At 40.2% G+C, this 18,067-nt stretch overlaps 1 protein-coding gene across 1 annotated transcript in view; it reads left to right on the plus strand.

Moving 5' to 3' along the window:
• ITPRID1 (ITPR interacting domain containing 1) overlaps positions 1-18,067 on the plus strand; it is a 69,502-nt gene that overhangs the window by 6,582 nt on the left and 44,853 nt on the right. Inside the window, 7 exon segments of the mRNA XM_019930289.2 lie at positions 7,571-7,622; positions 9,780-9,866; positions 11,283-11,485; positions 14,650-14,729; positions 14,731-14,823; positions 14,825-14,939; positions 14,942-15,222. Coding sequence (XP_019785848.2) covers positions 7,571-7,622; positions 9,780-9,866; positions 11,283-11,485; positions 14,650-14,729; positions 14,731-14,823; positions 14,825-14,939; positions 14,942-15,222 — 911 coding nt within the window.

Here is an 18,067-nt window from a genome sequence, read left to right on the forward strand (position 1 = left end):
GAAAAATACTCTAGAAGGAATCCATAGCAGAATAACTGAGGCAGAAGAACGGATAAGTGAACTGGAAGACAGAATGATGGAATTTACTGCTGCGGAACAGGATAAAGAAAAAAGAACGAAAAGAAAGGAAGACAGCCTAAGAGACCTCTGGGACAACATTAAACGCAACAACATTCATGTTATAGGGGTCCCAGAACAAGAAGAGAGAGAGAAAGGACCCAAGAAAATGTTTGAAGAAATTGTAGTCAAAAACTTCCCTAACATGGAAAAGGAAATAGCCACCCAAGTCCAGGAAGCGCAGAGAGTCCCATACAGGATAAACCCAAGGAGAAACATGCCGAGACACATAGTAATCAAATTGGCAAAAATTAAAGACAAAGAAAAATTATTCAAAGCAGCAAGGGAAAAATGACAAATAACATACAAGGGAACTCCCATAAGGTTAACAGCTGATTTCTCAGCAGAAACTCTACAATCCAGAAGGGAGTGGCATGATAAAGTGATGAAAGGGAAGAACCTACAACCAAGATTACTCTACCCAGCAAGGATCTCATTCAGATTCGATGGAGAAATCAAAAGGTTTATGGACAAGCAAAAGCTAAGAGAATTCAGCACCACCAAACCAGCTCTACAACAAATGCTAAAGGAACTTCTCTAGGCAGGAAACACAAGAGAGGAAAAGAACCTACAATAATAAACCCAAAACAATTAATAAAATGGTCATAGGAACATACATATCAGTAATTACCTTAAACGTGAATGGATTAAATGCTCCAAACAAAAGACACAGGCTTGCTGAATGGATACTAAAACAAGACCCATATATATGCTGTCTACAAGAGACCCACTTCAGACCTAGGGACGCATACAGACTGAAAGTGCCTGCCAATGCAGGGGACATAGGTTCAAGTCCTGGTCCGGGAAGATCCCACATGCCACGGAGCAACTAAGCCAGTGCGTCACAACTACTGAGCCTGCGCTCTAGAGCCTGTGAGCCACAACTACTTAGCCCACATGCCACAACTACTGAAGCCCACGCATCTAGAGCCCGTGCTCCACAACAAGAGAAGCCACCGCAACGAGAAGCCCGAGTACCACAACCAAGACTAGTCCCCGCTCGCCACAATTAGAGAATGCCCACGCACAACAACAAAGACCCAACGCAGCCAAAAATCAATCAATAAATTAATTTTTAAAAAAACTATTAAATAATAAGAACTTACAAGATCCAGTTCTAAATTTGTTGTCTATATTATAAGAATGTTTATAATATGAAAGCATAATGTTTATCAAATGAAAACATTCAAAGCAGAGAACTATGCAAGGTGGAGGATGCAAAGATGTAGAATATATGACTCCTGCCCTCAGGTATGTCACTCTGACTTTCCAGGACCTTTACAATGTGAATATAACCTGTTCCAATTTTCTACAAGACTGTCTAGTCTCATCTCCTCTCATTATACCTAGTTCTTTCTCTTTCTTCATCCAGTTCCTCCTGTCTTAAAGTCTTTCCTGTTCCGTTTACCTCTTGCCCTTCTTTTGAGACTTTACCCAAGTCCCATATTCTCTGTAAGGCCCTTCCTGACATCTGCACTAAGAGACTCAGTCTCTCTTCTGAACATCAGTGACATCCATCATGGGTTCTACCCATATGACACTTGGTCTGTGCTGCCTCAAATTATTAGTATATGATCGGCCTCATTAACAAAATTGTAAAGGCCACTGAGGCAAGAATTCTCTCTCACACATCTGGTTTCCCTAAAGCTAGTCAACAAAAAGATCTTAGTAAAACTGGTCCATAATAAACATGATTTAGTCAGATTGGGCAATCTTCAAAAAAAGGTGAGACCTGAGCTAGTCAATCAAAGAGAAATATGGTTTTGAAAAAACAAAGAGACAAAGCAAGTCGATGTCATTTCCTGGAAGCAATAGGAGCTTGAATAAAGGCACAGAGTGAGAAGCAAACTGAATGTGTGCAGGAAAGCATATAGGGTGATAAGACTAGAGAAAAGGTTTCACGCTAAGGAGCAAAGGGAGACATGTTTCTGTTAAATAGGGTGTGGTCAGGTTATAAATGCCTTAAAATGCAGAAAGGGAATCACGCTTGACGTCTTAGGACAGGGATGGCAAAGAAGTGTCATCTCAAGTACCAGCCAAAGGATGGGTAGTTACAGCTGGGGTCTGTGTTGAGTAGAACTGTGAAGCCATATCTTTGTTCACCTGGATAGAGGGTCATGAATAATAAGTAATAACTCCACAGGTGCAGCGTTGGGGAATTGAAGCAGGTGTGTTTCACATTTGCCATCTCTATTGTAATGAGTTATGAATGGTTTCTAAGAAGAGAGATGACAGATTCCAGTGTTTATCCTGGCAATGGGAAGAAGGTGCACCCTTTGGGAAGAAGCTATTATGACCTCAGGCTTGGGGTGATGAGAGCTTGGGCTGGGTGTCAGCAGAGGAATAGAGAAGAAGAGTCCACAGCATCTGGAAAATAAACAGCTATCTGGGTTAAGAAGAGCAAAGCATCACAACTGGCTTTAAAGTTCTGAGCATGAGGGTCAGGGAGAATGTCAGAGTCTCTTTTTCTTGTAAGAATATAGTTTAATATGTTACCAACTGAGACAAACAAACCCTGATGACTGCCTCTACTAAGTGTCTTGGTCATGCAGGAGTTAAATATACAGAAAGCTGCAGAATGCTATTATTTTAGAGGCCTGTGAAAATGCAATTTGATTAGTCTATTGGACGATATTCCAAAAAACCAAATGTCTTCCATGAATCAGTCAGAAATGCTTAGGAAAACCAAAATAAAAAATGCTTTCCAAGCCAATAAAGGTGCTAATTAGTGCCTTCTGCATATCTCACTACATCTTCTCCAGTAATACATTTTGCAGGGTTAAGTGCAGTGTCTGCTGCTTCAGATGGCAGAAGTCCACCTAACAGTAGGGAGGGTGGCTGGAGACTCAAGTATCTAAAAGGGAATCAGAGCTGGCGTTTTAACCCATGCAATGGGATGTATTGAGTAGAGCAGGGAATTTTTTTTTTCTCACTTTAATTTTCCTTCAGACCAACCCTTAGGAATCTTGAGGATAGGAGAACTTGAATTTTTTCTTTCTTTCTTTGTTCCCTCAATGCTTTTAGAGAGTAAAATCTGGCTCTAAAAACCTAATAAGAGTGCTATCTTGGGAGGACAAAGAAATGGAGAAAATATCAGAGCCAAGCGCCCAGAGAAGCCAGTGTGGATTTGAGCAGGCTTAGCAGGCAGGCTTATGTGGTGAACACAGGTGCATCTGTAAGGGTCCCACCTTGTACCTGAAGAAGCTTGGGGAAATCTGGGGTAACAGGAGCAGCTTGTTTGTCCCATGATGGCATTCCCTAGGTGTCAAATTTGTGCTCTGATCAGAGGTCACAGACTTAAATGCTTCTGTGAGCCAGGCAGGTGAGTGCTAATGAACCAGGCAGGCGGGGAGACTGCAGAGAATTGCAGGGCGCATCACCTCCAGCAGATGTTGCCCTGAAGAGACCTGAGCCAGGGCTGCTGGATCTTCTGGGTTTTAACAAAAGCCTGGGAATACCAATGCTGCTGAGAACTGGGCTACCAGCTTCAGGTTCATTATTGAAAACAGGCAAAGAAGCAAGGGCCTGACCCTGACCAGGTTGTCCTCAGGTTCCAGGAAGTTTACCTTACAAATTAACAAAGTGGAAAAAAAAAAAGCTAAAGTAAAACCAAAGAAAACTCAAACAGGCAAGGAATAATAGTTTCACATTGTCCTGTGCAAGACTCAACTGTCAGCGTCCAACACTGGGAAGGCCAGTTCCTGTTTCCACAGTCATCAGGAAGTAAACACGTAGTAATGCTAAAAATGCCTCTTGGTCTCCCAGGACTCAGGGTGTCCAGGGAGTGAAAAATGGAAATGAAGCAGTGAAGCTAATTGATTTTTGATAATTATATTACAATTTTAAAAATCAGGCTTGTCTTGTGAGTTTCAAAAATTATATCGATTTTCCCTGGCTTCATTTTCTCCAGAATCTAAGCTTGGCAGCAGAGAAGGCTATGTGTCTGAATATATTGGATAGAGATAGACATTTGTGTCATTTTAAACAAGATCGAAAAGAAAGAGTATAGAGTCTAACAAAAGATGTAAAAGCTATATCTGTATATCAGTAAGTGCGAGATTCAGGTGAGGGGGGTCAAACATCCTGCCCAGCCCCTAGCTGTCAGCGACGGCTGGGCCTTACAGGGCCCGCTGATGCTAAAACTGTGTAAGGCTTTCATGTGTGTCATCAGACCAGAAAACAACGCTTCGGTGAACTAGCCAGGTCCACTTTGCATGTTCCTTAGAAAATATGTTTCTTTCAGGGGCTTCCTTCCCCTTTGGGGCTGCCCTTGGTTTCTTGGCAACCAGATTGCTCCTGAACCTGGACTGCAGAGCTGCAGCGTGTGTGGTCCGTGGAATGTGGCTACTAGATCTGTGTGGGCACTAGAATCTCATGAAGAAGCCCTGAGTGAAGGGATGTGGAATTTTATGGATGACTTGGATGTTCTGTGGGGCTAGGGTTTTTGAAAACTCAACAAGGCTGAGCTAACTCTTTTCATCAGTATCTGAAAATGGTTCATTTCCTGTCCAACAGTTTGAACAATTCACTGTGGCCACAATGCCAGACCCCTGGCCTGGACGTACACATCCGTTCACATGTTCTAGGAAATCCAGAGCAATAGCAGACAACCAGAAAAGACTGAGGCAGTGGCAAGAGTGGCGGTACTGGCAGGATATGACGCCAAATGTCCTAGAACCCCAGAGTATTTTATGCAAGAGCTGCTCAGAAATTCCAGAATTCCCTGGATGAGCTAACTAGGCACAAATGGAGCCTGCCTTTGTGAGATACATGCAGAGCAATAGATGGAGATGGTGGGGGCAGGGAGAAATAGACAAAAGATTGCTGAAAATGATAAATATTTATTTTAACCTTCCATTTGGGGCAACCTATTATTTAATTCATCAAGTCATTACAACATGACTGCCAAAATATTATACTGTGCTGGCATCTATAACATGATTAATAAAGTGGCAAATAGGCTTTCTCCCATGTGACAACTTTAATCAATTGGCATTGGCTTTATGATTTGAGAAGGTTTGAGACTGAGTTCAGTGAGCAAGAGTGCTGCAGTGGATTAGCAATGCCTGCCTAGGTGAGCGATTTGGTGTTGAATAGATGAGTTTTTCAAACTCTGGATTGTGGAGGTGACTGACAGAGTGAAGGAAGAGCTAAATGGGAGACCACTCTGCCCAGAACAGCACTCCTTTTATCTATTTAAATTACTAGAAATTTGCAAAAGAATTCCTCACTAAAACGCATAGTTTTAAAACTACTGAGGTAATGGGCAAAAGACTGGAGTTTGGATTCTAAGCTAATTTCTAAATTGGTGCATAAGTTTGAGTCAGATATTTTAACTTACATGAATAACTGTCACCAGATATCACATAGCACATTTAGTAAATGTCACATTTGTATCGTAATAATGACCATTCACCTTGATATTCCATCCTTGGTAGTGGCTCCCTATAATGTTCTATGAAGCAGTTTATTCTAAACTCATAGTTTATTCTAAACAAAGGGTGAAGTTTGTTTATTCAAAAAAAAAAACTACTCATGAAGTTTACTCTACACAAAGAATGGCATAAAAGCTTCATCTCATTCAATTCCTGACAATTTTGAGAGCCTATCTAGGCTCTATGAGAAACTGGTGTAATTGATTAATGATGTCTGCTATGAGAGTGGTAGCATGGAGATATATACTTTATTTTTAAACCTTTATCATAGATTAATATTTTTCACCCTGTATAGCTCTTGTGGTGACAGAATTCCATTTGTTTTGTAGGGCAGAACTTACTGTATCTGTTTTCTCATTACCTTTTAAAATTGTAGTTATGTATTTCGGACTTAATTAAGAATCCACTATTTGCTCACACCTCAGTAATATACCTCTAGTCTTTATCTTTCTAGACCAGTTGCCCTTTTCCATTCGGCAGGGTCACTGAACCTTAAAAAAAAACAGCTGAAAACTATGAGTATTCTTATCTTCACCCTCAAAATTTGTTACTCAGAGACAAGTTCCCAGATACCTTGAGATCTATTCAGAGACCCCCTACCCAGAGAGGAACTCTGGCTCCAGACTGAAGAGCCCTTTATTATTTTCCTTTTTTATGTATGTTTCAATCATTTAAGCTTGTTTTTCCAAAATCTCTCCCAACCTGTGTTATATTTCTTATGGTGAAGAACTTTACATTCTCATAGAAGTGCTGGGTGGTAATACTTCCAGTTTGATACATGTCACACATTTGCGCCCAGGAGAGCCACAGTGAGAGGAAATTGGAAGCCCTGGGGATGGAGTGGGGGACTTCTGAGGAACTGCCTGTCTTCTGAACACTTCCTTCTGCAGATGTCTACCGCAGCGTTACCTCACAACACAGGTTCTGAGTACCGCTTCGGCCCCTGAATAGGCCTCTCTGACATCCAATATGTAGCTCTTCTATTCTGTCCTCAGCACCACTAACCAGGCAAATGGACTTTCAGCATCGTCCTTCTCACATTTACTTGTTCGCTCAAAAACTTTTTATCGTTTTCCATGTCCTAACACGTACATAATAAACTCTTCTTTCCAGCTTTCGAATAAGCAACAAGACAATCTGTTGACAGCATAGTGTCTTGAAAAGAAACAACAGCAACAAATAAAAATAAGCTGTGGCACCCTACTGGCCATGGGAAATTTATTTACTCTGAGCCTCAATTTATTTCTCTTAAGTGGGCATGAATGATACCTATTTCACGGATAAACAGATTGTGCATGTAACATGCTTAGCACATTGCCTCACACAAGCTTAATGTTAAATAAATAGTAACTATTATTGCTATAATCAATAATAAATGTAATGATAAATTCCTGGATCTGCTACTTCTGACTGTGTGGTCATGGGCTCATTACTCAACTTCTGTGAGTCTCAGTTTCCTTATCTGAAAAATAAGAATAGGTCCTAAATTATAAGACTGTTGTAAGGATTAGGTGATACAAATTAATGGAAACTGCTCCGTGAATGCTGGGTTCTTCATGTATTCTTTTGCCTGTCCCCATCCTTGCTCCTCAACCTTTTGTACCAGGAGAGAGTATTCCAAAATGCCTTGTGATCTAATCAGCCTATAGCCCTATCACTGTGCTTGGCACTTGCTATAGACACTCTTCTTTCATAATGACACCTCTTTTCCATTTATCAAATTCTCCCCATTCTTAAAAATCCAAGACAAGTACTGTTTCCTCCATGAAATCTTTGCTGACTACGTCATTTGCCACTGACTTCCCCCTTCACTGAGCAAGTACCACATTTCTTCAAGTGCTTATCACACAATTTAGCCATTAATTACATTCTGTCTTGTTCACTACAGAGATGCCTTTTATCTCAGGCTGACACAGTCTTGGATATGGAAATCAATGCCATGTTGGTTTGTTGGAAGGTGAGAAAACCTTCCTTTAGAAAAAAAGGAAATTAAGCTCATCTCCTCTTTTTTGTTGCAGTTCCTTTTCATGAACAAGGAATGGTTCAAATGACTGTGAAAGACTACAGGAGGTAGGTGACAGAGTCACTGTTATTTCACTGCAGGATTTTACAGCCGCGTCTTTCATAAATGAAGTGGAAGTGAGGAGGTCTCTTTATAATGCCATGGATCTTGGGATCTTGTCACTGGTTTAGCCACAGTGCCTAAACCATTTGTACCAGCCTCGAGAGAGATAGAGGTTCTTTAATTGTCATAAAGGAATGTGCAAATTAACTCAGCAAATGCTGGCTTGGGGGGAGTTTAATGAAAGCATCCACGTAAATGGTATTCTACTAAAATTCAGCTATTCATGAGGACCTGTGCATAAAGTAGTTACATTCATTATTTTCATATTGTCCGTTATTATCACGCTGTTTGCTGGACAAGAATGCCTACAGTTTCCAATGTTAGGAGTTTAATTAAAGCATCTGTGTAAATGGTATTCTACTAAAATTCAGCTGTTCATAAGGACCTGTTCATAAAGTAGTTACATCTGTGTTTCCATATTGTCCATTATTATGGACATTATTATGTCCATATTTGCTGGACAAGAATGCCTACGGTTTCCACTGTTAGGTCGAAAGCATTTTGAGTGTCCCTAATATGAGGAGAGAGACTAGGTCCCAAACGGGTCTCAACAGCAGCAGGAACATCACCTGGCAACTTAGTAGAACTGCAAGTTTCCAAGCCTCACCCCACTCACATCACATCAGAAAATCTGGATGTAGGGATCAGAAATCTATGTTTTTGCAAGCCCTTCAAATATTCTGAGGCCCACTCTAGTATAAGAACCACCGGAACAGACAGTGTGCTTCTGGGGCTTGGGAACTCTGCTTCCCACGCTCTAGTCACTCTTGCCTTCTCCGGATAATTCGAACTTGTCGAAAACCAAACGTTCAACACTGTATCCCTCTACCTCCTACCGATTCAGACCTAAAATGCTACTTCGGCATAGTTTTTCCCTCTTAGAAGATTAGATGTTTTTGCTACTCACAGAATCATAGAGGCGTGGGGACCACAGAAATCTCTCAGGCAACTCGTTTTGTTGAAGAGGAAAATGACAAGTTAAGGTCAGTGACTCACCCATGCTCCTACAGCTTGATTGGAATTTTGACTGTACGTGGACTCTCCTGGATCCAAGGTCAGGGCAGTTTCTGGGTAGCTCTGCTGAACATTATAAAATAAAGTGTGAATCTCAAACACAGAGTGAAACAAAAATTATGGCAAACCTAATGCAAACGGAGGGGAGGCAGTAAGTAAAAGGTATCTTCTTCCTGCCTTCCAAGGCTCTCAGCCAGCTCAGTCATCTGCTAAAACAGAATCTTTATTATTGAGAAACGTGCATTTTCTCAGCCTTAATACAGAGAAGCAATTAAACAAAGAAGAGGCGGGGCCCAGCTCTTCTTACCAAATGTGGACCAGGCTAAGGCAAATTCAGGAGCCCATGTAAAATAACTTGGTCTCCTTGGGAGAATTGATATCAACATTGTATTCTTTGATAAATTCCAATTTTGTGCCCACTTGCTGTTATATTTGATGAGGCTAGATATGTTATGGCATATCTGAGCCATATAAAAGTGAACTATATTATAACAGGGTTCCATTCTGTTTGGAAACCCTTTCAGATGACTTGCATTGCAGGCCTATTTGCAGGGAGAGATGCTCGTGGTTTTTTTGCCTTTGCCATAAGAAAGGAGTTTGTTAGTGTTGCGTATGGATGACCACAGGAGACAGCACTTAGAGAGTGGTAACCATGCAGTATGAAACCCTCCACCACTACGAGAATTCATGCAGAGTTGCTTCAGTGGTTGCTTGCTCTACCTCTTTCATCACATAATTTTAACTTTTTCCTGAAAGTTGGTGCCTAGCAAAGCTGTATTCCTGAAAGGTTCCCCAATGATTCGCCATCTGTCCAAAGTGAGACATTCTGTCACCTTATAATGAGTACTTGTGGGCACCTAACACTTAAATTCCTACACCTTCTGTAACACAACGCTCTTGAAGAGAGGAGCAGTTCCTCTGCTGCACACTCTCTCTTCTTCAAAGGTGCGGCCATTACGAGATTATTAGAAATAAAGAGGAAATGCAAATGTTTGCTCTGGAAGGGAAAGAGTCACAGTGACCTCCCAGGGCACTATCTAAATCAACACATCTCATCGTTGGTATTTCCCCCCCTCCCCCGACTGCAGATCTCTGCATCAGTGTTTAGAAACTCCCACTCTCTCCAGAGGGACCAGTTTCAACTCTGGCCATTCTGCTGCAAGTATACCACAAAGGTACGTGATTTCCAGGCACTTTTCATCCAGAAAAATCATTCTCTTCAACGATGGATTTCATGAAATTACAAATAGGCACTTGAGAAATACTTGTTGAATGGATGGATGAGAGAATGAATAAAGGATTTCAGAACCCCAACTTGCAAGAACGATGTAAAAGATTCAGTGAAGGTGGACTAAATATCTGTCAATGGGGAAATGGCCAGTTAAACTATTGGCCCACCCACTTTATGGAATTCTATACAGTGATGAAAGGAATAGGTAGAGATAACTATACTAACTTGCAATGATCTTTAAGTCATATTTTAAAAGGAAAAAAATCAAGATGCAGAAAGATACACAGAATGTGTTACTGCTTATAAAGCCAACAAGTGAAAACTATAAAGCATATATGTAACTACATAAAAAGAAAATGTCTGGAAGGATACACATAAATTCAGTAGGAAGGCAGTCAGGATTTGCAGGGGTAATGGCCAAGGGGAGAGAGACCCTTATGTAGGACATTGCAATTTTTAACAAAGTGAGTGTATTTTATGTCTTTCTTACCTGATTAAATATAGATTTAAAAAAGTAAATAATATTGAAAGTATTTTTAATGACAAGTCAATCAATAATTATATTCTTGGCCGTGAGAATGTGAGCCATTAGAAAGCAGGACTATATTATTTTTGTTCTTTTTTGTTCCTTAGATGCCTACCAGAGAGCCTAGAACATGACAGACGTTCAATAAATATTTGTGTAAATGGGTAGTCAGTGAGGGGGAAGTGAGCTGGTATATATAAATATAATTTCCACATAACTGCAGGGTATCATTTTAAGTGCCAGCACTGAATAAAACAAGTTGAAAAAAGTACTTCTTGCTTCTCAGCCAAGTCCAAAAAAATACAGAACATATTTTAACCTCACCTAGGGACTTAAAGTCATTATTTGTGAACATTAGTCCTGTAGTCTCCATTTAGTGATATCCTCAACAAATCTGCGTGACTGGGGACGCCCCAGACTGATACTCTTTTTAAATATTCTTTTTTTTAGTCTACTGTTTTCAGGGTTGATTTTTTTTTCTTCTGTTTCATATTGCCATCAACTACCATTTTTTGTGGTTATCACTTCACTGCCTCTGGTTTTTGTCCCACAATATCCCTGCCATATCTAATTTAACACCTGCCTGTTGTGAAATGGAAAACCTGTTAAGTAAACTCATTTTAAAGTACAGACAAGCAGTCCCTGAGCGGGGGTGAAGGACTGTCCTTTTAGGAAGTATATATGAGTTCTAGGAAATGCACCATCTGTTTGTCTATTCAGATTCCTCCTTTACTCAATTTCTGGAAGATTGGGTGGGTGAGGTGACTAGGAAAAAAAATGGCTTTTGGTTAAGTGAACTGTTACTGGATAAAGATATTCATATTTTTACTGCAGCATTCCTGAATGGCTGGAATTTTGGGAAAAAGATCCAGTGGAGATTCTCTTGGATCTGGGGTTTGGTGCTGACGAGCCAGACATCTACACACGAATCCCAGCCAGATTCCTGGGTTGTGACTCAGCAGCCAGAGGAATCAACATCCGTGTTTTCCTCGAAGCTCAAAAGCAGCGAATGGACATTGAGAACCCTGACTCGTACAGTAAGTGAGGACCACGTGGCGTCAGAACCTCAGCAATGGCAATGAACAGTCAGATGAGCCACAGTATTAGGAGGGATGGGCCAGGAGATCTGTACAGTAGCAATCAACCCCAATATCTCAGTGGCTTCAAACAGAAACAAGTTTATGTCATGATCACTCTCCATGCCCACTGCAGATTGGTGTATATTTTGGGAGGAAGAAAGATCTGTTCCATGATGTTTTCCTTATCCATGGACTTGGCTCAACTATCTGGAACATCACTGGTTGTAATGACAGGGAAAAGGTGGAAATAGAGAACGATACTTGGGTCTTAAAGCCTCCTGCTCAGAACTTACACATATCAAGTGTGCTCACTTCATTGTCCAAAATAAATCATGTGGCCACAGTTAACTCCAAAGGGGTGACAATGTGCAATCGTACCGCATGCCCAGAAGGAAGACAATACTGGTGAACAGCACTGATACATACCATAGCCACAGACCCAGAGGTCAGAGCAACCAGGATCTGGCTCATGAGTCACTAAGTGACACCTTAACTTTCTCATCTGTGAGGCTTAGAACACTGCTTATTTCCACCCCAAGCTGTAATTGGTAGTTATAAATCTGTCATATCTTCAGATTTGTGGATTAACTGTGCTTAAATCTTATAGTTATCATGCATGCTGCAATTTTTCTCCAGCTGACGGTCAATGGAATACCTTTCTCTAGGACACTACTGAGGATATTCTTGGAGCATGTATACTGTGCTCAAATAATTTGAGAGAAAGATGGCTTACAGTTAAACAGGTTTATTTACTGCAGGATTTGTTTAATATGCTGAGGTGCACTCTCAGTCTTCTAGAGGGGATGCAGTGCAGCGTTTTCAAAATCATTTCAGTACAGAACCTCTTTTAGAGGGGCATTAAAGAACATCTCCTCCGTGGAATAGAGTTTGCAGAATTTTGGACTGCGGAACATGCCAAAATTCTGTTAAATAAATTCTTCTAAATAAATAAATTCCCTGAAAGGAAAGTCAAGTGAGATGAAGTGTTTCTCTCAAACAAATATCAGGAACAGAGGTTTTACTTAGATTTTTCATTTCAGTTTCTGTTTCCCCTGCTTTCATATGGGTGAAATGGGTCTCAGAAATCTCAGCAACGACATTTTTTAAAAAGAGTATGCAAAACTGAAGGTGTTGCAATGTAACGTTTCTTTACCTTTAGAAGAAATTAATACCGTTCTTTGTTGTCTCCTCCTCCAAGCCCCACAGAGATGCAAAATCTTTGATCAGTTATTTATTTGGGGAGAATAATAACACTTACCAATATTTGAGGAGTGATTGAGCAGATCTGTGAAGTAAACATTTCACAGATGAAATTGACACATGGATTATAGGGAAACCAGGAGTTGGCCCCTGATCCAGTGACTGCTGGCCCCCTCTAATTTCCACCACTTAGACCTGTGCTAATAGAGCACGGTAACTATTCTGACTCAACACTTACAGTACACCTTCAACTCGAGAAAACTGAGAAAGTCAAATGTAAAAGAAGCAATAGTAAAATTAGTTGGTTGTCCCGTAGACAGAATGGAAAAGTATGTCTCCTTCAAAGTCAGTACAAAACGTTCCAACTTGAAGGGATGAGAATCAGTTGGTTCATTGTTCAGTGTACCTCAAAGCAAAACAAACAGACAAAACCCCCATCCAACACTTCACACTATTATGTTCTCTGAATTGCCTGAACCAATTAAATCGATAGGTTTTATGTTAGTCTAAGTATAAAAATCTGCTATAGAAAGGATACTAAGACAATCGTAAAAGTGGAATTACAATTCAATCATGCTCTTGAGCTTACAACTAAATTTAAGAGGGAAGCGTAATCAGAGTATTTCTGAAAACATCTGGAACCCAAGAGTTCCTCTAGGTCTTGACAGAATATCACAGTCCCCCATAAGACACCCATCACATTTTTTTGGAGTAGAATTAAGAATGGTTAATATCTTCCACTTTCAGGTGAAGAAAACAGGTAGGCATAATGATTTGCTCGTGGAGGAGTCTGTAGCATTGCTATGATGGTGCAAACAACAGAACAGAGGGCAGTATCCTTCCACACCAATGGGCCTTTGGCCGTTGATGAGCTATGCAACCCTTCATGCTATCACTGGGGTTGAGAGAAGGCTGTGTAATAAAAACAAAATGTTCTGTTTCCATTACTGTGGTTTTACTGTCTGGAGATACCAAAAATATTTTTTACAATTTTTTCAAAGTGGCAATGCATCCCCAAAGTAGCCCTTGCTACATTAGATCTCTCCCACATACTAATTAAGCCAATTCTTGCATATTGCCCGAATGAGTGAGGCCAGGTGGTTCAGAAAGACTTACAAGTTGAGGAGCTGGTTGGTTTGGAAAGGTAAATGGGTTTTCACATTAATGACTATCACCTCTTGGAAGACTGAAGACAATACATTCCCTTCCTGAGTTGCGCACATTTATTTTAACTGATATGTATGTAGCATTGTGTTTTTCACAACAGATGTGAGAGGTATGTAAGACTGGTATTATTATCTCATTCTCCAGATGAAGAAACGGGCCATTTACTATGTGCCAGGCACAAGATTAAGCACCATGAATCTATCAATTCATTTACTTTGTGGTCACACTTTCAGTGACTGGTTGACCTGGGATTTGGATCCAGGCCTTCTGATTCCATGTGTCATGATCTTTCCACACTCTCAGGTGAAGGGTATAGATGGATATGATGGAGGTGATGATGAGGACGATGACTGCCTCAAGCTATGGAAGAATGGAAGAATCTCCAAGCTCACTTCGTATGAAAGAGCTGGGTTCACTCTTTGACATTTACTTTAACACATGACATTAATCTCAAGATTCAGCCTTGCCTATAGTTTTTATAGATTAACACATAAAGACTATATGAATCTATATAGTCATGCATATTCAACTAAATATAAAAGGCATTCTCTTTCCCTATAATACAGTGATACCTTGTTATGTAGGGGAATCTCCTCCTTGATAATCAATGGCACACACTAAGGAAAACTTGAGTTTCAGAAACTTAAAGTCCTTCCCATCTTGAAAATCACATGAGTTAACAAATCTCTTCAGTTTTTACCACATGAATGCAGTTTCGTTGAAACTAAAAATTGTGTGTTGCTTGTATTGTTCAGGCTGTTTCTAACAGCTGGAAATATTGGATCATGTGGCCAGTGCTTTCTCATCTTTGCTGAATGATGTCAACATCCTTCCTGCAGAACAAAGCTAAAGAGGAAGATGAAGGGAAAAGTGTGCAAAGAACCTCAGTGAGTGAAGCCAAAGAGCATCGAAGAAGAATGGGTGAACTTTTTTAGGATAGGTTCAAAGCAGAACACTAGACGGGATTATAGCCTGGGAGCACCACAGTCATTGAAGATGAGAAACAAATTTTCCATCGTCTCTGCAGAAGCAGGGTGTGGAGCAGAGTTGCCATGACAAACAAACACGACCAAAGTCATTTGTCTCTTTCAGCAGAGCACTGGTCTCTTCAGGCCTGTGATGACTTGACAGCTTGTGATCCTCCCCAAGCTCTTCTGAGCAAGCAGTGTCCTCACTCATCCATGCTGGCCAAGCAGGCTCCTCCTTCCTATGTGTCTGAGGGGTTAGTCAAGGACAGAACTCAAAAGGAGAACTCACTTCAGACTAACAAACTCAAGAGCTTGTCTTGTCTTGCAGGCAAAGCACGAGACTCCTTCGAAATGGAAGAGGTCAGTGTACTCAACTTCTAAGGGAAGTATCTCCCACCAAGGCATCTTTTGCCTTCCACCCCTCATTTAACCCCTTCATCTTTCAGCCCTTCAGCATTACATCTTATTCCAAACTTCTGTTTAATCTAGGACATTTAAGGTCATTCTAGTTACTTCAGTCAGAACTAAACTAGTATGAAGCCAGCCTTTGCTTTCTCCCATTTCTTTTCCTTTTTTTGCTCAAAACTGAATCCACAGGTTATTTTTCACTTTGCTTTTCCTCAGTGTTTTATTATGCATCTCAGTATACTTTCATCTACTCTCTAACTTTTCATGTTTCACCTTCTTTGAGGGTCAGTTCAACTACTTCCCACTAAGTGAAGCTAGCGCACCACTCTTCCTCTGTATTCTCGTAGCCTTGGCATGGAGAGCTTGTTACAGTAAAGATTGTGTGTGTGTGTGTTGATTACACCTCCCCCGCTGGACTGTCAGCTCCTTGAGGATTAGATTTTATCCTCAAGGGAATATGTCTTGGGAATATTTCCCTTGCCACACCTAATGCAGGGCCTTGGACCAAAAAAGTAGGGACTTGGGTTTGATAGCATTTTATTTGCCTGCTTGCTTTGGGATTTAGTGATACTCACATAGCTTGACCTCCATTTCACACATACTCTTTGCCTCTTCATCCCACCTTCATTCACACGTGCTAATTTTCATTGTCATTTAGATGGCATACCCAACTGTACTTCAAAGTCTTTAAAAATATATACACATTTCCACTCATCTCTTTATTCTTTAATTACAGAGAAAGTATAGAAGAGCAAGGCTTTTTCCCCCTTTTCATGTAAATTGTTTAGAAGTTGGGTAGGATATTTATATGCCAGTCCCAAGGTCAGGCCACTCTCTTTCGAGCCCTCTACAGGTGAGACACTCTACATGTGAGCCCCCTACATGTGAGACACTCTACACGTGAGCCCACTGCATGTGAGGCTCTGGGACACAGACCCTCAAGGTAACCACAGTGTAGTGGCAGGGATAAGCACAAAAACCAATAACATGGTAGGGAGAGTGACAGCTATGCTGATAAACTTTCATGTCACTAAAGAGACAAGTTTGGATATCTGGGGAGTAAGAAAAGGGGCTCTTAATCAGCCGGGGGGCTGAGACAATCAAGGAAATCGTAGGATGTTAAAGCTTAACAATAACTTGAAAAGAAGTCTAAGAATGCCTATTGGTAGGTCTCCCCATCCCACAAAGAGAGAAAAATTGCCTCAAAATATATAGCTGTTAATGATCCTAATAGCTATGTGTATATGTTTTTGTATGCATATGTATTATGTCAAAAATTACTTTAAGAACCTTAAAATATTAATCTGACTTTAAAACAGTAGCATAAAAATGAATAAAAATTATAAATGGAGAAAAAACAGAGCTTTGGTCAAGTGCCGTGATTTGAATACAATCGCAGGTGGCACTAAAAAAGAGTATTTTCTTTTATTCAATCTTGTAAAAATTATTTAATTACCAAACTAATAGTTAAATTACTATAAAGACTATAAAGACAATCTGCAAGTCATTATTCAGTCTGCTGTCTATTTCCTAGGATCCAAACAGGAAATTCCCCCAACTCCAGCCTGTTGACAAGCCTCATTAGACTCCACGGTCCCCTTACTAAGCTTCTTCTGCATCAAACTATACTGACTTAGAGGAGAGCAAAGTTCCTTGCGTGTCATCTATATGTAAGAGTACAGGGAGAGATAAATATCATCATATTCAACATAAAGAGCTAAGAAAAGAATGTTAGTCCTTGCATGGCAAACTTTCAAATATTCTTATATGACAATTATTCAAGGAAAAGCAATACGTATTAGTATATATAGGTGTGGTAAGGGAGAACACACTCAGACACCAAAAATAAAAATAAAAATAAAAACCTCACGTTTTGTGGCACATAGTGGGAACTTGGTAAATATTCATAAACGAGTAAATTAATATTAGAAGTATTTGATAATTTAATCTGTGAGTGGCTTCCGTATAAAAACAAAATATTCTGTTGAACTTTGAAGCCAACTTTCTTTGTGGTGTTTCTTTAATATTTGCCCAGATTTGTGTAAGAGGCTATATGTATATATAAGGCAGAGAGAGCCTTCAAAATGATATTTAAAAACTCACTATTTGAATTTTGTTTTCTTTTTTTTAATAAATTTATTTACTTATGTGTTTATTTTTGGCTGTATTGGGTCTTTGTTGCTGCGTGCGGGCTTTCTCTAATTGTAGCGAGCGGGGGCTGCTCTTCACTGTGGGCGCGGGCTTCTCATTGTGGTGGCTTCTCTTGTTGCAGAGCACGGGCTCTAGGCGCGGGGGCCTCAGTAGTTGTGGCTCACGGGCTTAGTTGCTCCGCGGCATGTGGGATCTTCCCAGACGAGATCTCGTTAAATTCTTAACCACTGCACCACCAGGGAAGTCCCGAACTTTGTTTTCTTAAAAATGTATATTTAAAATATTAAATCTTCATCACACAGACTGGGAGAAAAATATTTCTTTCACTCAATACCAATGTATGAGTAAATGAAACTTGGGTAGGTTGTAGCTTAAACAGGAGCTAATGCCAGATTTAATAGTCATTTTTTAATGGCAAATTTAAAAATATAAGAAATGAAAACTATGTGTGAAATTGGCAGATTTTCATGGCAGTTAAAACATAAACCAATGTACTTAAATATCTACCTATCAGAATTTCAACTCTGATTGGCCAAATTCTGCCTCCAGATCACTCTATGATGTTTTCCCTAAAGTCCTACTAAAGGCTGAATATGGTAATATTTGGCTCACTTCTCAAAATTATGATTCCAACCAAGTTGTACAT

The sequence above is a fragment of the Tursiops truncatus genome, chromosome 9, assembly GCF_011762595.2.
Source record: "Tursiops truncatus isolate mTurTru1 chromosome 9, mTurTru1.mat.Y, whole genome shotgun sequence".
Lineage (NCBI taxonomy): Eukaryota > Metazoa > Chordata > Mammalia > Artiodactyla > Delphinidae > Tursiops > Tursiops truncatus.